Source organism: Triticum urartu, chromosome 1 (assembly GCF_003073215.2).
Source record: "Triticum urartu cultivar G1812 chromosome 1, Tu2.1, whole genome shotgun sequence".
In the NCBI taxonomy this organism is placed as follows: Eukaryota; Viridiplantae; Streptophyta; class Magnoliopsida; order Poales; family Poaceae; genus Triticum; species Triticum urartu.
The window spans coordinates 118,846,397-118,869,598 of NC_053022.1; the positions used below are offsets into that span (position 1 = coordinate 118,846,397).

Genomic DNA, 23,202 nt, shown 5'->3' on the forward strand with positions numbered 1-23,202 from the left:
GCTTCTAGCAAGAACCGTTCTTACGTACGTGTCAAAACTACAATGATTTTTCGTCAAGTGTGTTGTTTTAACCTTCAACAAGGACCAGCCGTAGTCAAACTCGATTCAATTAAAATTGGAGAAACAGACACCCGCCAGCCACCTGTGTGCGAAGCACGTCGGTAGAACCAGTCTCATGAACGCGGTCATGCAATGCCGGTCCAGACCGCTTCATCCAACAATACCGCTGAATCAAAGTAAGACGTTGGTGGTAAGCAGTATGACTATTATCGCCCACAACTCTTTGTGTTCTACTCGTGCATATAACATCTATGCATAGACCTGGCTCGGATGCCACTGTTGGGGTACGTAGTAATTCAAAAAAAATCCTACAATCACACAAGATCTAATTAGGAGATGCATAGCAACGAGAGGAGAGAGTGTGTCCACGTACCCTCGTAGACCGAAAGCAGAAGCGTTTAGTAATGCGGTTGATGTAGTCGAACATCTTCACGATTCAACCGATCCAAGCACCGAACGTACAACACCTCCGTGTTCAGCACATGTTCAGCACAATGATGTCCCTTGAGCTCTTGATCCAGTTGAGGGCGAGGGAGAGTTCTGTCAGCACGACGGTGTGGCGACGGTGATGATGAAGTTATCGGCACATGGCTTCACCTAAGCACTACGACGATATGACCGAGGTGTTGAACTGTGGAGGGGGGCACCGCACACGGCTAAGAGATTGTCTGTTGTCCTATTAGGGTGCCCCTGGCCACGTATATAAAGGAGGGAGGGAGAGAGGAGGCCGGCCAGGAGAGGCGCGCCACGGGGAGTCCTACTTGGACTCCGAGTCCAAGTAGGATTCGCCCCCTCCCCCTTTCCTTTCTTCCACCGAAGGGAAAGGGAGGAGGGGGGTCGCGCCCCCACGCCTTGTCCAATTCGGTTTGGTTAAGGGGGGCATGCACCACCTCGTGGCCCTTCTTTCCTCTCTCCACTAAAGCCCACTAAGGCCCATTAACTTCCCCGGGGGATTCCGGTAACCTCCCGGTACTTCGGAAAAATACCCGAACTACTCAGAACCATTTTGATGTCCAAATGCAACCTTCCAATATATGAATCTTTACCTCTCGATCATTTCGAGATTCCTCGTCACGTCCGTGATCTCATCCGGGACTCCGAACAAATTACGGTCATCAAATCACATAGCTCATAATACAAATTGTCATCCAATGTTAAGCGTGTGGACCCTGCGGGTTCAAGAACTATGTAGACATGACCGAGACACATTTCCGGTCAATAACCAATAGCGGAATGTGGATGCTCATATTGGTTCCTTTTTCATCGGTATCGGTCAAACCGCATAACAACATATGGTCAAACCGCATAATAACATACGTCATTCCCTTTGTCATCGGTATGTTACTTGCCCGAGATTTGATCGTCGGTATCATCATACCTAGTTCAATACCGTTATCGGCAAGTCTCTTTACTCATTCCGTAATGTATCATCCCGTAACTAACTCATTAGTCAAATTGCTTCCAAGGCTTATAGTGATGTGCATTACCGAGAGGGCCCAGAGATACCTCTCTGATACACGGAGTGACAAATCCTCATCTTGATCTATGCCAACTCAACAAACACCATCGGAGACACCTGTAGAGCATCTTTATAATCACACAGTTATGTTGTGACGTTTGATAGCACACAAGGTGTTCCTCCGGTATTCGGGAGTTGCATAATCTCATAGTCAGAGGAACATGTATATGTCATGAAGAAAGCAATAGCAATAAAACTAAACGATCATTATGCTAAGCTAACGGATGGGTCTTGTCCATCACATCATCCCGTTCATCAAATGACAACACATGTCTATGGTCAGGAAACTTAATCATCTTTGATTAATGAGCTAGTCAAGTAGAGGCATACTAGGGACACTCTGTTTGTCTATGTATTCACACATGTACTAAGTTTCCGGTTAATACAATTCTAGCATGAATAATAAACATTTATCATGATATAAGGAAATATAAATAACAACTTTATTATTGCCTCTAGGGCATATTTCCTTCACAATGGTCATCATTAAACCATCCCAACATTGGTGAATAAACCTTACTTGCATCAAATTTACATGCTACAACATGCTTAAGTAAGCAAACATGCAATAAGTCATTGGTCACGAAATCATCACCAAGATTAGAGGTCATATCAAAATGATTAAACATCGGTTCTTTTGCATCAACAGTTAATTCAATGGGTGCACTCAAAATTGTTGTTATTTCAGTTGTTTGATCACATGACGCATTCATGACAGTAACACGATTCTTTAAAATAGGTGGTGTGCTGAAATCAATAGGTAACTCAACACATATGTATTCAAGTTAACTAGGCATGCATCATTCTCATGTGAAGTTCTATCATCAATATCTTTACTGTTACCTTGTCGCAAAGAAGTAATTGATGTAGGTACGGATGGTAACAATGTATCATACACTTGAGATGATGTCACGCTCATAATCTGAGGTGTGGCTACTCTAGTAGGTGTAACGGTAGAGGAACTGACTGGTGCTAGTGAGCATGAACTAGAATAGTAGTTGTTGTAGTCACCCAATGCATCCTCCTGTATTTGTCTCTCAAAAGTATAAGCACGAACATACATACCAGTAATGCAACGAGGAATATACTGAAATCTTGCGCGAATATCATGGTTCAAACCACCAAAAAATCTACTCATTGTATCATCCTCAGATTCTTCTATGTCACAATTATGCATATAAGATTTGAACTCTTGGTAGTAAGCATGAACAGTGTTACTGCCTTGTTTTAATTGTTTCAATTTGCGAAGGAATCACGACGATAGTAAGGAGGAAAAAAATGTTGTCTCATTACAACTTTCAATTCTTTCTAAATTGTGGGTTGGTTATCAATATTTCTCTTATGATGCACACTCCACCAAACAGAAGCAAAACCAATAAATGCTCAAGTGGCGGCTCGTACTCTCTCAAGTTTAGAAAAATCATGGTGACTAAAAACTTGATCTACTTCAAGCTCCCAAGCTAGATAAATAGCAGGATTAAATCTACCCTTAAATGGCGGTAAAGAGATAACCTAACCATGTGCGTGTGTGTGTGTTGTCCCACCTCTCGTGATGGTGAAGATGTATCCGTCGTCCAAGAATTTTTATCTCCGGAACCTGTCATGATTAGTAGAAACAAGAAACAAAATCCGAGAATAATGTTCCTGTGGACTACTAGGATGTGGTGGTAAAGCGTTCACAGTAAAGCAAATATCAATATCTTACAAGTTCTTACCATGCAGCAGGTGGTGACAGGCAACCAGCGGTGTCAAATAACTCCGAAGATTGAGTAAAGCGATTGCCAGGGGAACGTACGTATACACGGTGTAGAAATATGTGGAGCTTGGAAGGCTTAAATATTTGGCAGCAAAAGATTTGAAATAATCAATTCAGAGATGCAATGTTGAATAAACGCTCAACGACGATGCTGTGATGGTCCTAGGCTAGACCGGACTAGAGACGCGAGCCTAAAACACTAATTAGGTCACGGCGTAGCACAGCTAGCATCAATAAAGGATATGAAGTAGCTCTGGACAGCAAGATATAAGTGAAGATCACAATGACAGTAAATATAATGATGAGAAACAACTGCCAAGCAGGATATATCAAAAACTCTTTCTCCAACTTTCCTAAAAGATAGATCCGAATTTTGTTTTTCTTTCTTCCCTTTTCACACTTTTTTTCTTTTACTTTTTTCTCTCTTTTTTTCTCTATCTTTTTTCCCTCCCTCTTTCTAAGACAAACTGGATAAGATGCAGATTGGATCAAGCGAAGATTGAACGACCTCAACTATGATTATGAACGATGGGTAGCATGTAGTGGAAATTGATGGGTGGGGTGGTGGACAGCGGAAGGAATAACGATGCAGCGGTTGCGTGACTAATATGAACAGAACTCGAAACTCTAAACGAATTAGACACTAAGACCAGCAACTCGACACGACAATGCAACCGATAATTCATTAATGCAAACAATGAAAAGAGAAATTGCAAAGGCTTAGATTGGCTTGGACAAAGGATAAACATATCTAACTTTTTTGGGGCTTTTCTTGGACAATAGCTAAAAAATAAATCTAATCTAGGGAAAACAGAAAATTCTCACCGAGCAATCTGAAAACTGATACCACTTGATAGGGGCGAGGGTGTCCCGATGTTTCGATGAGATTATAACTATCGATTTGGTGGAGTCAACTTTGACGACCCAACTACAAATGTGCACGACATTGCGCCTTAGCAATCGCTAAACAATCTCCCGAGGTTACCGATGATGCTGGAAGTACGATCAGCCTGACCACGAAGGTCTATTCCTCACGCAATCGAAGAACAAACAAGAATATGATAATGCAATCTGAATATTGCGAATATAGATGAAGTATTAATAAAGGTGGGGATCCAAAAGCGGTCTTAGTATGGTCATTGGACAGAAACGAAGTACACAAAGTTGCAATGGCTAACTTTTAACTAAATAAATCCCAATAAAAAAGCTACTAGATAGATCTACTTATATAGGAGCAAGGGGTGGCGGCTAAGGAGATGGGAGGACATCCCAAGGCAGGCTAAAACAAATCCTAGGTCGTACAAGGCTCATGGGCCCAAGTGTAGGTGATGCAACACCTTTGGACTTATAGTTTGACTCAGATTCTGCTGCAGCATCAGATTGTTTCGTCAATATCTCAACGCTCCGGACGATTTTGAAGGTGAATCCAATTGGGTTGGAAAGAGTACAAAATCTATTTTTAAAAAAATCATCCAATTCGGAGTCTGTATGGAAGAGTTCTTCGCATTTTGAGTCAAGTATGTATGTGCATTCAATCTAGAACATGAGATACTTGGACTCTATTTTCTCTTGACACAAAAATGACGTGAGAGAATTTTTTGAACAATACCTAAACTTCTCTTTTTCCTTATCTTCATATGTGGATTGTACAAATATCACATACACCTACAATTAGACATAGCACAAAAGTCTGTAAAATATTTTTATACTGAATGATATAAATAAATTATTTCATAATTTGCATTAAAAATCACCTTACAAATATACATGTATGCAATATTTTTGGTCGTATTCAAGGTAGGTCCTCATCAAAATCAATCTAAAGCCCAAAACACACCCTTAAAACTGAGAAAAATGAAAAAAAAACGGATGCCGCCATGGAAAGATGAGGAAGAGCAAGAAAGAACTCACATGCGCAAGCGTTTTCTCCATGGACTGGGACTTGTCCACCAGATCTCCTCTTCTACAGGAGCCACCTCCACCTTGCCTTGAACAGGGATTGAAAGAGGGGGGGCAGTGAGGAAGAGAAGAAGGTCAGGGAAGAAGAAAGAAAGAGAGGAAAGCTCACCTACCCGAGCAGGGGGCAGGGGCGGAGGCGGCCATACCCGTTGGGGAAGAGCGGTGCCACTGTTGCTGAGGTGCACGCGCGTGGGGAAGACGCAATCTCGCTCCCTCCTTTTTCTTTTGCTGCTGCCCGTGTTGCCTGTCGCTCGCTGCTTTCTCTTTCTTTCCTGCCCGCGTTGCCTGTCGCTCTGCACTGTTCATACCAACGTGAGGCAACGGTTGTGCCTAACAACCCCTTCAACCTTTATATGTTCGATAAGACGACCGTATTAGCAGCATATTTACTCCATTACTAATAATGAAGTGACTGCATTCGCAGTTAAACTATAGGTGTTTTACAACTTACAGCTCTCAAGAATAACATGTTCTATTGTTGCACAACATATACATCCAAAAAGGATCGACATTCCATTACACTTTCAACCTTCCAGTTCCAACCAAGCCATCGTTTTATACCAAGACAACCATGCCAAATTCTTTCAAGTATATATAACTACGGATCCCAGCATCATGTCTCAAACCCAGCACCTGTCCATCCTGATCCAGAGCTTCCCCTTCCCTTGGGGAGGACCATCACACCGCCTCTCCCTCTTCCTCCCGAGTTTGATGATCTCTGCTTCCTTTCCGCCTCAGCGGGTCTTTGTTGCTGTGATCCGCTGGTGGCGGGCTTGTGGACATTGCTTGCAGGGGCAATTGCATTCGCTAGATTTTGTGAAGTGGGTTGCTGAGGTACCGAATTTGTGGCAGCCTGCTGTACAATGTTGATACCCTGATAATTATAAACAAACACGAGAATGTACAACTCAACTGAGACGAGAAACAAGAATGTGCATGCAAACATCAGCAAGAAATAACTAACTAGTAGCTATCAGGAAAGAACATGTCTCGACTTACAGAAACATCGACAGAAGCCCTGATGGGATTTAGACATTCTAAACGCTTCTTTAACTCTTCTAACCTCGAATATTGTGAAGCCGCACTCTCTTGAACCTAATTGAAACAAATAACCAAGATATTCTCAACTGAACCGAAGATGTAATAGGAAAAAGATCATTAGGTGTACGAATAAGGACTAGAGAAAAGGAAACACATACCAACCGATTCAGATCATCACATAGCCTCTGCTTAGCCTCCTCTTCCTCTTTAACAACTTGTGCAGCAGCTTCCCAGGCCTAAACTAGCAAAAGTTACTTTACAGATCAACAATATAAAGCAAACAGCTAAACCATACAGTATTATGTAACTGGAGAAAAAATGATTAATTATAAGCATTTCCGTAGAGAAAATAAACACTTGTTTCAGACTATAACAGAAGAAAAAAATCATTATAGGAGTTCACTAAACACCCACTTCCTGGATCCTCCCTGTTTCACTCTCTTTGGCCATTAACACTGAGATACCGGACCAGAAGAGATTCCCCTCCGCCACATTACTTCAACAAGCATAAGTTTAACTTCTTTGTAACTTCTCATATATTAAAACTCAATGTACAAGAATGCACTTGATCTCCAATATTACATTTATTTAATAGCATTCTAATTTAAGTTATAATCCTAATAGACACATAATAGTTGCAGTTTCAGAGGAAAAATATGAATTCAGTTTATTTAGTTTATCTACAATAGCAATTTATTCTCCATGCATCTTATATATTGTCTCATGAACTCAATTTTCGCATGTGACATTTGCTGAAAGATGCAACCAACAGTATTAGGGTTTGCCCTACAGGTGATAGTCATACTCTTAACAGTATTATGTTTTCTTGCAAAACAAGTCGCACCTTCCATTTCATCCACAACACAGGTAGCTAGTAACTTAACATAAAACAGATGGAAATATTTTGGAAGGGAGCAAAACAATTGTATAAGATAATGACAAGTCACTGTATTATAATCAGGAGTGAAGAAGTCCAACCTTTTTTGCCTCGTCCTCTTTCACCTTAGCCAAACGTATTCTCTCAGTTGACATCTCAATCTTTTTCCTCAAATGCTCGAGTGCTGGAACCGGGAAAAATAAGAGTATAATCAGTTTAGCCAAGTGAAAGTAGTGTATGTGCTAAACCATGTGTATGCCTCAAAAGAACTATTCCCTTTTAAAACATTCTACAATGTAGTGCGTATATAGTTTAGCCAAAGTGAAAGTAGTGTATGTGCTAAACCATGTGTATGCCTCAAAAGAACTATTCCCTTTTAAAACATTCTACAATGTAGTGCGTATAGATTCTTTTCAAAAATCAAGCTTAATAAAGTTTGACTAAGTATATAGAGAAATTTATCGATATCTATAACACCAAATAAATACAATAAGAAACTATGCCTTATGATGAATATAATGATATGTATTTGGTATTGTATATCTCGATTTTTTTCTCTATAAAATTGGTAAATGTTTATGAAGTTTTACTTCTGAAAAATATATACACACTATATTATGGAACGGAGGGAGTATTAGTTTACCTGCTTTCTTTGGTCCAGCTGTCAGTTTAACTTCTAGAGTCAGATTCTCTAGCTCCTTCTCAACATCCCGAATTTTGGAATAATTTTCCTGAATATATCTGCAGAAAAGTATAATGATTCAAATATATCTATATTAAAAGAGAAGAGGAAAGAACTAAAATCACAGACACACCACCACAACTGGCTTGATATGCAAAAATCAGTGTGATTTATGATAGATAGCTAAATATAGATCGGAAACTTAGTGTGCGGCGCGAGCAGCCAACCATCTGATTCCCTTTGACATGCGTGAACTGTTGGGCGGGAGTCGGGTGTGCTAGCCTTTTTCTGCTATGGTGCACTACAGGAAAAGTGGTAGAAGCACTACAGGCCTTGCGTGGTATGAGTATAAGAGATTGCTAGGCGATGCTAATAAAATTTTGAACAATGCCAGAAATCTGATAGGCCAGCACATGGCTTTGTAATTGCCTAGTTACTGTAGCTAAAATAGGTAGATGGTAATGAACAACCAAATAAACACAACAGCTTTTTGTGCTTTGGCCCTCTACTCCGGGAGTCAATGCATATACATACTACACAAATCGGAGAACCCGGCAACTGATAGTAAACAACCTGGTAGCTGTTCTTAAACAAGTTGATAGCTGCATCGGATAACCTGGTAATTGCTTTTGAGGAAACTGTCAACTACAGTATAGCAGAAAACCTAGCAAGGGTGTCTAAGCAACCTGGTAGTTGATTTTGAAAAAACTAGCAACTCTATCAGACCAACTTGGCAACTGTATAAGAACCTGGTAAGTAAATTGAAAAGCCAGTACTTGCTTTAAAAGAACTTGGCAACAGTATTAGAAATCTCGGCAACTGTAATAGAAAACATGGCAACTGTATCAGATCAGCCTGGCGCCTCTATTAGACCAACCTGGCAACTGTACAAGAACAACGTGGTAGCTAAACTGGAGGGCTCGGTATTTGCTTTAGAAAAACTTGCAGCTGTATTAGAAAAGCTGGCAACTATATCAAATTAACCTGGCAACTGTATCGGACCAACCTAGCAACTCTATAAGAATAACCAAGTAGCTAGTATGTTTCTCGCTCATATAAACATAAGTGATCATTGAACAGCACGACACATAATGGTTGCAAGTAGATAAGCATACGAAAAATTTCAATAACATGGAATACTATTGTGAACAGTGAAGACTACTCTAGTAGTAGTGCACTCTATCAAACTAACAAGTACTGCTACTTGACTAGTACTTCACAGTTTACGTAACTAGCTGCGAACTACAAATGCAGCGAAACTGAGAGCATATCTGTACAGATTAAGAAAAAGAACCTAAAGTGAATAAAGTTTAATCTCGAGTGAATAAGGTAGCACTGCGGAACAGAACTCAGTCTACTGAATTCATGCACCAGCCAGTTCATCCAAAAGTCTGGAGAAGGGTGGGCAATATATTTCAACACTCCCCTTACGTAGAGGCTACTCGAGGCCTTAAACGTGGGATCAATCTAGTCAGCAACTATCTTTAATTAATAGCATACTGTCCAGGTTTTGAAAGTACCATTTGAAAAGCATGCACCAACCAGTTCATCTAAAAAGTCTGAACAGATGGAGAAGATTGGGCAATATATTTCAGCCCTCATCCGGATTAATGTAAAGATAAAACATCACCAGAAATATCAGTTCAAACTTGCATTACTCTTGATAAAAGTAGAAATATTGCTGTACTTCACAATAAAGTAGTTAAAGAGCATGAAGGACCCTCACTATTTGTCAATGAAGTGAGATCATTCTTATATGGAAAACTGTGAAGTAGTTTGTACGCACTCCGTTTCTAAATATAAGGCTTTTTGGAGTGTATATAGACATATTTTAGAGTGTAGATTCATTCATTTTGCTCCGTATGTAGTCCGTGTTGAATATCTAAAAGGGCTTATATTTAGGAAAGGAAGGAGTACTAGTCAGGCTACTTAAACCTATCCCTACATCGAAAACACATTTTAGTGGCAGCTAATAAACGCAAGGGATGTACTCAGGAGCAGTAAATTTATTTGCCATGCTTCAGCGGACAGTGAAGTGTTGTTCACAAACATGAACACCCGCACAATCTAGTATCACCTTCCTGCAGTTCATAATGAATGATTTGATATGGTCTGTCTCTCACTAGCATGACAAATCACACATGGGTAACATGATTGGCGAAGGTGCATAGTTGTCTTGCGGAATCCGATTCAGTTCCTACAGCCGCATGCTCACACATACGATACATATATGAAATCCTACCTCTATGTTCGAAAAGTACATACTGGAAAATTTGTAGATTCACGTAAAAAACGAATGCAGACCAAAGAATAATACAGAACAAACAAGATATTGCAAGAGGTGAAGAGGGAGGTGGCTCACTTCTTCAGTTGCAGCTGCTCCTCCGCAATGACCTTCATCAAAGTTCAAACGCACAACCCAGTCACGAAACCAGGTGGAAACGGGGCATTAAATGTAGTACGTACTAACGAAAACAAGAACGCGTTAGGGAAGAGAAGGAAGATTTTAAAGCCGCGGACCTTCTCAGTGTAGGCCAGGACGGGGGAGTCTCGGGCGAGGCCGTCGGGGCCGATCTCCGGCTCCAGCGACGGCGGAGGTGGCGGCGGCGCAGCCATTTCGCCGGAAGCCGGATCCCCTCTCCTTCAATCTTTGGCTGTTGTTGCCTTCTGCTGGATCTTTCTTCTGCCGCGTTATTGCTGTGTAGCATCGATTAATGGGGAGTTGCCGAATAGCTGAAGACCCGGATCTGAAATAAGATAGCCGTGTCTTGCAAGTGGCTCGTGCATCAAAATACTCGTACGCACAGCGCGGTCCGCACACTTCTTGCCAATCCAACTTCCTGCATCAGGCCAACTCCACCGCACGATCCTATTTTATCCGTGTCCGTTTATTTGAGGTAAAACGGATAAATGAAGCGACCCAGCGCGCGGAAGTAAACGGACTTTTATCTGTTTTGTATTCGCTTTCGACCCATCCGCGACCCAAGTTTGCGTCGCTTTTGAGGTGAAACGGACACCACACGGACGCGCGGGCTGTTTGCGCGTGTCCTCCCGTGGCCCGCCCGTCGGTGGCACATGGCGGGCCTTTTTCTATCCGCCTCTCCCTCCCTCCGGCCGCACCACCCTCCACTCTTCCCCACTCTTCCCCTCGCTGCCGCCGCCGCTGCCATTGCAGCTGTGCAGTTCGGACGCGCGCTCGCCCAGCCCCTTTCCCTCGGCGCCGCCGAGCTACCCAACCACAGCCACCTGGTTTGCGCACCCGCCGGCCAGATTTAGGGCGGATCCGGTCGGTCTTGAGCTCGCCCGACCGTGGAAGGCCGGGCCGCGCCATGGACTGGCCGGGCACCTCGCTGGAAGGCCCCGACAGGGCCGCAAGGCCACATGCAGGCAGTGGCTCCTCCTTTAGCCGCTCAGATCTGCACCGTCGGTGGTCCGCCGGCAGATACACAAATGTCGGTCGGCCAGGCTCGGTGCTTGCCCAAAAGCTCGTCGGCGCATCGTTGCCACTTATTAAGTGCGACCACTGCCCAAGGATGGTCGTGCGCCACGTGTCTACAACGCCGAAACATCCCGGATGGGTGTTCATCAAGTGCTTAAACGATGGGGTATGTGCTCTTTTTAGCTTCGGTTTGTGCTCTAGATTTGACTAGTTGTGCTAACTTCAAATTTTATGTGTAGCATGGATGCAAGTTTTGGTATTGGGAAAAAGAGTACATCGATATATTGATAGAGCGAAATTTAGTACATGTTCGTGCACTTTTAGCTAGTATAGAGGCTGTAAATGAGACAAGTGCACTTGTTGCTAGATTAGAGGCTAGACACGACACTAGGTGTGAGGAAGCAACATCTACTTCTAGCTTGAAGAAGAAATGAGGATGCCAGATCGAGCCTCCTCCACAGATCAACAATGAGTGCATCGAGAAGGCCCTAACCCAGCTTAAGGAAGAAGTTATGAAAGTTGGGTATCTTCTAAAATGTATTCTTGTGGTTCTTGTTTTTTTGTCTTGCTTTACTAGTCAAAATGTGATGATGTATTTTTCATGTACCAAAAATGAATAATGAAAAAAAGTTAAGTATTTGCCGGGATGGGTCGGGATGCGGCCGCGCGCTGGGCGCACGGTCGGACGTCCGTTTGGGGTCGCGCGGTGGAGTTGGCCTCAAACATCTTTCGACCGGTCCGGACGTCCACCCTAGACCAAGCCAAAACGATCCAAAAACCGAGGTAGAACCCACATATTTGGACATCTTAACCACTTAGAGCATCTCTAGCAGACCCCGCATCCCGCCGACCCGTAAAATGCGTTTGCAGTTCGTGAAAAAATGGCATTGCGGGCTGGCGCGGACTGTCGCAGAGGCAGACCCCGCAAAACGGATCCGTATAAAAGGATACTCGCACTCTCCCGCCCGCTCGAGCATGGCGGCCTCGCGGTGCGCGACCTCCACCACACGGGCATCGCATTACGCGCCCGTTGGCTATGGCTGCAAGCTACGGATCCGGACCGCCCCTGGAGCCATCTTCAACTCCCATGCGACGACGAAACAAGCCACTTCTTTCGCGCATCCACCACCTGGATCATCGAGGATGGACACACATGCCGCTTCTGGATTGACCATTGGATCGATGGGGCTTCGGTCGCTGAGATTGCCCCCGCTCTCGTAGCACTTGTGTCGCGTCGGCGGCGGCGCCAACGCCTCGTCGCCGAGGCCCTGCAGAACTCGCTCTGGATCGAGGACATCCACGGTGCCATGGGCGTTGCCGCTGCGATCGAGTACGTCGAGTTGTGGCGACGGATTCAAAGCATTCAACTTTCGGTCGAACCGGATAGAATCTCATGGAAGTGGACTAACAATGGGATCTACATGGTAAGCTCCGCGTACAAGGCCCTGTTCCATGGATCTACCACCAGCCCCTTCTGGCGCCTCATCTGGCGCTCGTGGGCACCTGACGGAGCCAAGTTCTTTCTCTGGCTAGCCTCGATGGATCGCTGTTGGACGGCCGAACGCCGCGCTCGCCATGGATTGGCGCACGACCCCCTCTGCAGGCTCTGCTGCCAAGAGCTTGAGTCCCTGGATCACCTACTCTCCCGGTGTGTCTTCTCCCGGATAACTTGGCACGAAATCCTCTCATGATGCCGACTACCAATCCCGACGCCGTGCTCCACCGATGCCTTCTTCGACTGGTGGTGCAAGACCAACAATGCTGACACGGCTTCATTTCGCAAGGGGATGAACTCGCTCATCGTGCTCACTGCCTGGTCCATTTGGAAGCACTGGAACGCCGCTGTCTTAGACAATGGCCGGCCTTCAAACGATGACCTTGCTCGCACAATCAAAGACGAGGCCTGCCTGTGGGCACATGCTGGAGCAACCAAGTTAGCATCCATCATCCCTGTAACCTAATATCTAATGTAACGAGGCTGAGCACCCTCTCCCCTCCTGCTCACGCTGCACTCTTCGGGTCGCCGGCGCACGATCCCTAGAGTTGCACCCTGTACTCTCTCCCCCTATCAATGAAACGATACGCAACAATGCGTATTCACCCAAAAAAGGATACTTGTGGAATATATTTTTTACGGGTCGGCTTTGCGGGGTTTGCTCTTGCGCTGCTGTCGCCGGTCCACAAATATCAATACCACACGTCCACACCACAAAAATACAACAACATCCACACTACAAAATAATTATTTAGAAAAAATATCAATACCAACACAATACAACAATCATCCACATTACAAATAATTATTCAAATCACCAAAGCAAACTAAATAATGCAATATAAAACTTGTCCCGAATACAAATAACACATGAATTAAATACAAATGAATAGAAAAATGAGTTTGTTACTGTCCAGCCTTTTGCTAATGGTGCTCAATGAGATCCTCCTGAAGCTGAAAGTGGGTGTTTGCATTTTCAATCTCCTTGTATGTCTGAAGAAAAGCTCTAATGCGGTTAGGTCTCTAGCTGGTTTAACATGGCTACCCACATTGTCGTAGAAGAACTCCAAGTTCATGCCTCTCATATCTTCGAGAATCATATTGTGAAGGATAACACAGCATGTCATGATGTTTTTCAAGGTCCGCTTGTCCCAAAAACGAGCAGGACCACAAACAATGGCAAACCTAGATTGCAAAACCCCAAATGCTCTTTCAATGTCTTTTTGGGCTGCCTCTTGCACCCTTGCGAATTCACATTGTTTTCTAGTTTTGGGTTCTTTGATACTCTTGACAAATGTGCACCAAGGAGGGTATATAACATCTACAAGATAGTGCCCTTTTTGTGTATTCATGCCCATTGATAGTGTAGTTGCAAGCAGGAGTATCATCGCTAGCAAGCCTAGCAAACAAATGAGACCGTTGCAACACATTGATATCATTGAGAGTGTCCGTCATACCAAAAAAGCTATGCCAAATCCATAAATCCTCGGATGCTACGACCTCTAGCACAATTGTTGCATCACGAGACTTGCCACAATACATTCCATGCCATGCCTTCGGGCAATTTTTCCAAGTCCAATGCAATGCTACCTAGCATGCCAGGCCAACCTCTCCTCTTATTAGATGCCATCAATTTTTTTGTCATCCTCGTTGGGTGAACGAAGATATTCAGGACCAAAGACACGAATGATCACTTTGGCAAACCTACGCACTGACTCAATTGTGGTATCTTCACCAATGCGAAGGTACTCATCAGCATAGTCAGCCAGAACTCCATATGTGTCGGATTTCGGGTTTCGGCAAAACCCTTAAGGTTCGAACTCCGGGGTGCACACAAAGATCTCTCCCTGTCCCTAGCTCACTCACTCACCACGATCTCAAAGCTCAGCTCATCGAACTTGAAGAACAAGGGACACAAGAGTTTATACTGGTTCGGGCCACCGATGTGGTGTAATACCCTACTCCAGTGTGGTGTGGTGGATTGCCTTGCAGGCTGAGGATGAACAAGTACAAGGGAAGAACAGCCTCCTGCGGAGAGGTGTTCTTAAGCTCGGTGAGCTGGTGCGTATGAGGGTGGAATGGATCCGATCCCAGCTCCCCCCCTATGGTGGAGGCTAGTCCTATTTATAGAGGCCCTGGTCCTCTTCCCAAATATTAGGCGGGAAGGGATCCCACAACGGCCAATTCGAAGGGGGACACCTTGTACAAGCTATCCTGACAAAAGGTGGTCTTCGCCTGCCAAAGGCTCTGGTGGTGACGCCGTCGTGGGCTCCGCGATGACCTCCGTCCTGTCGTCCTGCTGGTCTTTGTCTTGTTGCACCGATATGGAAAACTTTGCCTAATGCCTCGGGACTCCTCGCTTGTGCTTGCTCCTTTAGCACCAAAGAGGAAACCAGTACTCTGCGCCCGCTGGCGCCTGCCTAGCCTTGGTCTTCATGGCTTACGTCACGGAAACCTCATGAGGTGCCCCTCGCCTTGATCTCTCCGCTCCTCGCGAGCCAACCTAGCGAGGCTACCCCTGAGGAGGTCTTGTGTCATCCGCCTCGCGAGGGTCTTGAGTGTTTGCTGGTGAAGATGGGCCATGCCAGGCGGCTAGAGGAGCCGCGCCGTGGGCCGCAGGCAGGCAAGTCTGGGGACCCCCGTTCCCAGAACGCCGACAGTAGCCCCTGGGCCCAAGGCGCGCTCGGACTTGGCTTCGAGGCGAAGCCAAGGGGCAAGTGCGGAGCGTCGCGGGCCCCAACCGCCTACGGCCTTGATTGACGTGTGGCGACTGACGGGACGTGGGCGTCTCCACTTCCCCACGCTGCCTCGGCAACTGCCCAACTTGACGAGTCCTTGGTGCATGCAGAAAAGACATCATTACCTGCGATCATGGGGGTCGTCGGTTGGCCTTCTATGGCCCACTGTTGATGATGGCGTCGGTGGCGTTGACGCTTGTAGATAGGGATCCTAGAAACCTTCTTATTTTGTTCCCTGCGAGGAATCGAGACGAACCCCATGGGGGCGTGTAAAGGATCTATAGTGCCCTTTGGTTAATATTGTCCTTATTATGAAGATGTACGACTACATGTCCTGCTTCGGCTCAGTCCCCCCTTTCCAACCTCGCGGTGGCTTGGTGCTCTACGCTGACAGGTCCTGGTCCCCAGGCAGGCTGCAGCCGTTGCTGGTATGACAGGTCGCGATGCCGTGGTCAAGGCCAGGAGGTGAGCGGACCGAGGTCCAGTAAGAGCTCCTGAGGCGCGATGCTCAAGAGGTCCCCATTTAGCGCGCAAGCAGCTACCTAAGGATGGGAAAGGAAGGCGGCATCGTCGTAGCAAGGCTCCAAGAGACGGGAATCCTATGCTGCAGCGCTTGGCTGACCCGAGTGCGAAACTTATCTTAGCGGTCCAGAGTCGATTCCTTGTGTTGTGCCAGGATCGTGCGTCAACGGCCATAGTGTAGCCGCGTTAGGTCCGTGCGAGCTTTCCTTTCTTTACCACGCTCTTCTGTGTGCTCTACATCCTCGGGTCCCGGCCCTCAAGCGAGCTCAATCGCCGGTGGTATGCCAGGTCGCGATGTCGTGGTCAAGGCCAGGGGGTGAGGGCTGGAGAGCCAGTAAGGGCTCCTGAGGCGCGATGCTCAGGTGCCCCCCCTTTAACGCGCAAGCGAATTGCATGGGAAAAGAAGGAGCCCACGGTACCGCCCGCTGTCATCCTCGGGAGGTTCCTGCAGGTTAGTCGGAGAGAGAGCATAGCCCATGGTCGCGTTGTTACCCAGCTGCTGATTGCTCCACAAGAAGACGAAGGCACTGAGGATCTGATGAGGTGATGTGTGCAGAGTAGGCCGCAAGCCAGAGCTTGATCTCTTAGATTTATCAGCGTTGTAGGGATGAACCCGAGCACAAGCACCGTGCTAGTATGTGGAGTTTTCGCCACGGGGTAAATAGGAGATTGGCCAGCAACGTGAGATGCCGCGAGATGTAATCAAACAAGCGATAGTCGTAAGAGAACCACGCGAGGAGATATGCTAGTTCAGATAGATGTAAACACGATACATGCCACTAGGACGGACCCGAGCGGCCTGGGGATGATGCAACCCGAGGGACGCCCCCAGCAGAGTAAGCTAAAGATGCAGAAAGATGCATGCCACAGGGGAAAGCCCGTGCGACCTGGGAATGATGTAGCCCGAGGGGCGCTCCCAACTGGGTAACCAAAAAATGTCACCTGGTACCGTTGTCGAAGGAGTGTTGAAGTAGCTGATGATGTGCACTGAAGGAGTTGCTCCTCACGAGCCACTAGGGCCCTGAGCCTCACGAGGCTCTAGGGGCTCGGGTGGTTCCTTGAGGACCGCCGCCATTTCCGCCAGGACTGCGTGGTGCCTGGCTTCCTGAGCCGCCAAGATGCTCCGTAGATGCCGTTGGTAGGTGACAGCCGTGTTCGGCAAGCCAAATGGCATGCGAACATAGCTGTGAGGTGGTCCCTCACACTGGCCAACGCGCGAAGGCCAGAAGCGCTCCTAAGACGCGGCCCAATTGAGCCATGGAATGTCGACACAGACGCGCAGCCCGCCATCCTTGCCAGGATGGGGAGCTGCGTCGGGTGGTGGGCGGCGGTCGCCGCGTATGGTCCTTGCTTCCTGAAGCCCCTAGATTGCCTGGGTGATGAACTCCTGAGCACCTGGCGCTCCTCGCCTTGTGCCCTCTTGAGGGAAACATGCAGCGAAGCACGCCTTCACGTGGTGCCCGAGCGCCTCCCTCGTGATGTTGGCTAGGTCTGAGGCCCTCCAGAAGAGAGCCCCCGAGCCTTGCCCGAGGAGGGCACCGGGCGCGCCTTCCTATGCAAGGGAGGGAGGCGCCCCAGCTGCGGGCGCGGATCCTGAGGTGGTGCCGCTGGGGACGCCGCTCTCCCGAGGCCCTGGGTGGAGCAGCTGCTTCTTCTTCTTGGGGATGGCCTCAGGAGGGTACGGGGTGCCTGCGTTGTCCGGGTCTTCGATCGCAGCGGCTTGGAAGGCGCGCTCAAGGGAGCACACCGCATCTCTTTCTTCGCAGGGGACCGTGATGATGCCTCCACTCCCCGGCATCTTGAGGACGTTGTAGCCGTGGTGGGTCACCGCCATAAACTTGGCCAATGCTGGACACCCAATGATGGCGTTGTATGGCAGACGAATGTGGGTGGCGTCGAAGTCGATAAGCTCGGTGTGGTAGTTGTCGCGCTGGTCGAAGGTGACAGGGAGGCGGATCTTCCCTATCGGGGTGGTGGAGCCGTCGGTTACTCCTAAGAAAGGCTTGGTAGGCTGTAGCTAATCATAGGGCACTTGAAGGCTGTCGAACGTCCCGACGGACAGGACATTGAGCCCCGCGCCGCCGTCGATGAGGGTCTTGGTGACTTGGACGTTGCTGATGACGGGTGAATAGAGCATCAGGAGGACGCCGACGGTTGCCACGCACTTGAGCTGGTCCGCCGAGCTGAAGGTGATGGCGTACTTGGACCACCTGAGCGGACGCGTGGCCTCGAGCCTGGGGAGGGCCGCGTTCACCTCATGAGCAAACTGCTTGAAGGTGCGCTGGGAAGCTGGGGCCTGAGCACCGCCCAAGATGTAGGCGATAGCGCGCGACTCCTAGAAGCCCCCAGCCCCCTCGTCCTGATGGTGGTCGTCGTTCCTTCTTGGTGGTGGCGGCAGCGGAGGGAGGCCAGGATTTCCCTGAGGACGGTCCTCGCGAGCCTGGTCCCTCCAGGCGCCCTCACGAGGCTGCTCCTGCCAGTGGTCCTCACGAGGCCGGTCGCGCCACTCCTGGCGGGGGCCGCGGTCGTCCCAGTGTCCTCCACTTCGTTCTCCTCCTCGGCCGTTGCCCCGGTCGTTGCGCTCGGGGCGTCGACTGAAGCGTCCATCTCGGATGGCCCAGAGCTCTTGACAATTGTTGGTGTTGTGGTTGTGTACATTGTGGAAGGCGCAGAACGGACGGCTTCTCTTGAACAACTCAGGGTGGTCCCGGCCGTGCTTCGTGTCGGGCTCCGTTGCGAGCACGACTGCTCCCTTGTGCTTCACGTCCTTGTCCTTGGCTTTCTTCTCTTCTAGGTCGACAGCAGGGAGCTCGAGGAGGGAGATGCGCTGAGGGAGTCCTGGATTAGGGGGTCTCCGGACAGCCGGACTATATCCTTTGGCCGGACTGTTGGACTATGAAGATACAAGATTGAAGACTTCGTCTCGTGTCCGGATAGGACTCTACTTGGCGTGGAAGGCAAGCTAGGCAATACGGATATGTATATCTCCTCCTTTGTAACCGACCTTGTGTAACCCTAGCCCCCTCTGGTGTCTATATAAATCGGAGGGTTTTAGTCCGTAGGACAACAGACAATCATACCATGGGCCAGCTTCTAGGGTTTAGCCTCTCCGATCTCATGGTAGATCAACTCTTGTAATACTCATATCATCAAGAATAAATCAAGCAGGACGTAGGGTTTTACCTCCATCAAGAGAGCCCGAACCTGGGTAAAACATCGTGTCCCCTGCCTCCTGTTACCATCTGCCTTAGACGCACAGTTCGGGACCCCCTACCCGAGATCCGCCGGTTTTGACACCGACATTGGTGTTTTCATTGAGAGTTCCTTTGTGTCATCGTCGTTAGGCTTGATGGCTCCTACTATCATCGATAGAGATGCAGTCCAGGGTGAGACTTTTCTCCCCGGACAGATCTTTGTGTTCGGCGGCTTCGCACTGTGGGCCAACTCGCTTGGCCATCTGGAGCAGATCGAAAGTTACACCCCTGGCCACCAGGTCAGGTTTGGAAGCTTAAATTACACGGCCGATATCCGCGGAGACTTGATCTTCGACGGATTCGAGCCCCTACCTTGTGCACCACGCGGTCGCGATGAGTACGATTTAGCTCTAGCATCGGACCGTATTCGGGAGATCGTACCGGCAGCCGCTCCGAGCCTCAATTTGGAGCCAGTTGCACCATCCATGGACGGGTGGATAGACCCCGTCACGGAGGCCGTATCCTCAGCGGCGATCGAGCCGAATATCGACCTTACCCTTCACGAGAGTCATGTTGCCAAATTGCCGGACCCTTCTCCGGCCACGGACTCCGAACCGCCTGCGCCCGTTCCTATCGAATCCGATTGGGCGCCGATCATGGAGTTTACCTCCGCGGATATTTTTCAGCACTCGCCCTTCGACGACATACTGAACTCATTAAGGTCTCTCCTTGTCAGGAGGATCCTGGCCGAACTATGTCCGGCAGGATTGGGATGCGGATGACGAAGAAATTCGCCGCCCACCCACCACCCACTTAGTAGCCACTGTCGACGACTTAACCGACATGCTTGACTTCGACTCCGAAGACATCAACGGTATGGACGACGATGCGGGAGACGAAGAGGAACCACTGCCCACAGGGCACTGGACAGCCACCTCATCATACGATATATACATGGTGGACACACCCAAAGAAGGCAAAGTCGACGAGACAACGGAGGATGACCCCTCCAAGAAGCAACCCAAGCGCCGGCGTCAGCGGTGCCGCTCTAAGTCCCGCCAAGGCAAAAGCAGTGATACCGGCACAGGAGATAATAGCACTCCGGACAGTGCCGAAGACGACAACAATCCCCTCCAGCAAGATTTAGGGCAGGAGGATGGAGAAGCCAGCCCTCCAGAGAGAGCGGCAGATGGAGAGGCGGAGGATGATAATTACATGCCTCCCTCCGAAGACGAGGCAAGCCTCGACGATGACGAATTCGTCGTGCCTGAGGATCCTGTCGAACAAGAGCGCTTCAAGCGCCGGCTTATAGCCACAACAAATAGCCCTAAGAAAAAGCAAAAACAGCTTCAAGCTGATCAAGATTTGCTAGCCGACAGATGGACCGAAGTCCTTGCGGCCGAGGAATATAAACTCGAACGTCCCTCCAAGAGTTACCCAAAGCGTAGGTTGCTACCCCGACTGGAGGAGGAAGCATTCAAACCCACATCTCCAGCACATGATGTGGCTGACCGGCCACCTCGTGGTCGTGACAGAGAGGCATTTCAGCCAAAAGCTCAGTCTGCACTCCAACGCCACTCACATAAAAACATCAAGGCATGGGGAAATACGCCAGACCTGTGAGACGTATTGGAGGACAAAGAAAAACATGCAAGATCGATCCACGGATCACGAGGGCGCGCCACTATGCGAGACGATAATCGTCACGCCGGATATAGTAAAAGTAAGCCCGGCCGGGCCAAACACAGCAGGCAAGACTCATTCGAGCTACGTCGCGACATAGCCCAGTACAGAGGCGCCGCACACCCCCTATGCTTCACAGACGAAGTAATGGATCATCAAATCCCAGAGGGTTTCAAACCCGTAAATATAGAATCATACGACGGCACAATAGATCCTGCGGTATGGATCGAGGATTTCCTCCTGCATATCCACATGGCCCGCGGTGATGATCTACACGCCATTAAATACCTCCCACTCAAGCTCAAAGGACCAGCTCGACATTGGCTCAATAGCTTGCCAGCAGAGTCCATTGGCTGTTGGGAGGACCTGGAAGCCGCATTCCTCGACAACTTCCAGGGCACTTACGTGCGACCACCAGATGTCGATGACTTGAGCCACATAATTCAGCTGCCAGAGGAATCGGCCAGGCAATTCTGGACTTGGTTCCTAACAAAGAAAAATCAGATCGTCGACTGTCCGGATGCAGAGGCCCTAGCAGCTTTTAAGCACAACATCCGCGACGAGTGGCTCGCCCGGCACCTTGGTCAGGAAAAGCCGAAATCTATGGCAGCCCTCACGACACTCATGACCCGCTTTTGTGCGGGAGAAGACAGCTGGCTGGCTCGCAGCAATAACATATCAAAGAACCATGGTACTTCGGATACCAAGGATGGCAATGGCAGGTCACGTCGCAACAAACATAAGCGCCGCATTAACAACGACAATACCGAGGATACGGTAGTCAATGCCGGATTCAAAGGCTCTAAACCGGGTCAGCGGAAAAAGCCATTCAAAAGAAGCACTCCGGGCCCGTCCAGTTTGGATCGTATACTCGATCGCTCGTGTGAAATACACGGCACCCCGACAAGCCAGCCAACCACACCAATAGGGATTGTTGGGTGTTCAAGCAGGCCGGTAAATTAAATGCCGAAAACAAAGATAAGGGGTCACATAGCGATGACGAGGAGGAGCCCCGGTAGCCGAACACCGGAGGACAGAAGAGGTTCCCCCCCACAAGTGCGGACGGTGAACATGATATACGCAACCCACATCCCCAAGAGGGAGCGGAAGCGTGCGCTCAGGGACGTATATGCGTTGGAGCCAATCGCCCCAAAGTTCAACCCATGGTCCTCCTGTCCGATCACCTTCGATCGCAGGGACCACCCCACTAGTATCCGTCATGGCGGATTTGCCGCACTGGTCCTAGACCCAATCATTGATGGATTTCACCTCACTCGAGTCCTAATGGACGGCGGCAGCAGCCTGAACCTACTTTATTAGTACACAGTGCGCAAAATGGGTATAAACCCCTCAAGGATCAGACCCACAAAAACTACCTTTAAAGGTGTCATACCAGGTGTAGAGGCCCATTGCACAGGCTCAGTCACACTGGAAGTGGTCTTCGGATCCGCGGATAACTTCCGAAGCGAAGAGTTAATCTTCGACATAGTCCCGTTCCGCAGTGGCTACCATGCACTGCTCGGGCGAACCGCATTCGCGAGATTCAATGCGGTACCGCATTATGCATATCTCAAGCTCAAGATGTCAGGACCTCGGGGGGTCATAACAGTCAATGGAAACATAGAGCGCTCTCTCCGCACGGAGGAGCACACTGCGGCCCTCGCAGCAGAAGCGCAAAGCAGCCTCTTAAGGCAATCCACTAGTTCGGCGATTAAGGACCCGGACACCTTCAAGCGCGCCCGGAGTAATCGGCAACTGGACCGCCTGGCATGTTCCGACCTCGCATAGCAATGTGGCCCCCACCCCGGTCCCAGCCAAACGGCGAAATCCGTGCCACGCGTACATAATTACGCATTAAAAATACCATGGGCACAGGTGGGGAGGGGGGCACGACTACGGCACGCCCCAAGACGCGGCTTCAACCGCACTAGGGGCTTCCCGCTTTGTTATTTTTCTCTTTCAGGACTTTAATCTCTGGAAACCCTATCCGGCAGCATGATTGCCGAACACATGATGCAGCAACCAAGGAGGCAGAAAGCTACGTCACACCACGGAACTCCCAGGTGGATTACGATAACGAGTGAAATATTTGCTTTAATACTATTCCTCAGCTTGCCCTTGGAAGGGACATGTCAAACAGTCCTACTTTTTGCTTATCGCACTACTTGTATCATTCTGCTTTAATGCACCTTTTTGAATAAACAATGCATAGCATTAAGACTATTATTGCATTCTTC

General features: G+C 48.4%; 1 protein-coding gene and 1 long non-coding RNA gene across 3 annotated transcripts; both read right to left on the reverse strand.

The window, feature by feature from the left end:
- Positions 1 to 2,390: 2,390 nt before the first annotated feature.
- Positions 2,391 to 5,397, reverse strand: LOC125551178. The gene is made up of 2 exons (XR_007302234.1): positions 5,247 to 5,397; positions 2,391 to 5,000 (listed from the first exon to the last, which is right to left on the reverse strand). It is a non-coding gene; the product is annotated as an uncharacterized LOC125551178 (long non-coding RNA).
- Positions 5,398 to 5,668: 271 nt separating this feature from the next.
- Positions 5,669 to 10,734, reverse strand: LOC125551162 (actin cytoskeleton-regulatory complex protein PAN1). 2 transcript variants are annotated; one of them, XM_048714329.1, is made up of 7 exons: positions 10,415 to 10,734; positions 10,257 to 10,288; positions 7,856 to 7,953; positions 7,314 to 7,396; positions 6,494 to 6,571; positions 6,294 to 6,389; positions 5,669 to 6,150 (listed from the first exon to the last, which is right to left on the reverse strand). In XM_048714329.1, the coding sequence occupies exons 1-7, from the start codon at positions 10,508 to 10,510 to the stop codon at positions 5,908 to 5,910; spliced, it is 726 nt and encodes a 241-aa protein (XP_048570286.1). In that variant the 5' UTR covers positions 10,511 to 10,734; the 3' UTR covers positions 5,669 to 5,907. The 2 variants fall into 2 exon arrangements, with proteins under 2 accessions (XP_048570286.1, XP_048570281.1); XM_048714324.1 differs by having other exon boundaries at positions 5,669 to 6,168; positions 10,415 to 10,724.
- Between the last annotated feature and the right edge of the window lie 12,468 nt (positions 10,735 to 23,202).

Excerpts from the sequence above, each read along its gene's own strand:
- LOC125551162 (XM_048714324.1), bottom strand. The coding sequence starts at position 10,510 with ATGGCTGCGCCGCCGCCACCTCCGCCGTCGCTGGAGCCGGAGATCGGC. Across the intron at positions 6,572-7,313 it reads AAGAGGACGAGGCAAAAAAG|GCCTGGGAAGCTGCTGCACA; the intron begins GTTGGACTTCTT and ends TTGCTAGTTTAG. Across the intron at positions 6,390-6,493 it reads GTGATGATCTGAATCGGTTG|GTTCAAGAGAGTGCGGCTTC; the intron begins GTATGTGTTTCC and ends TGTTTCAATTAG.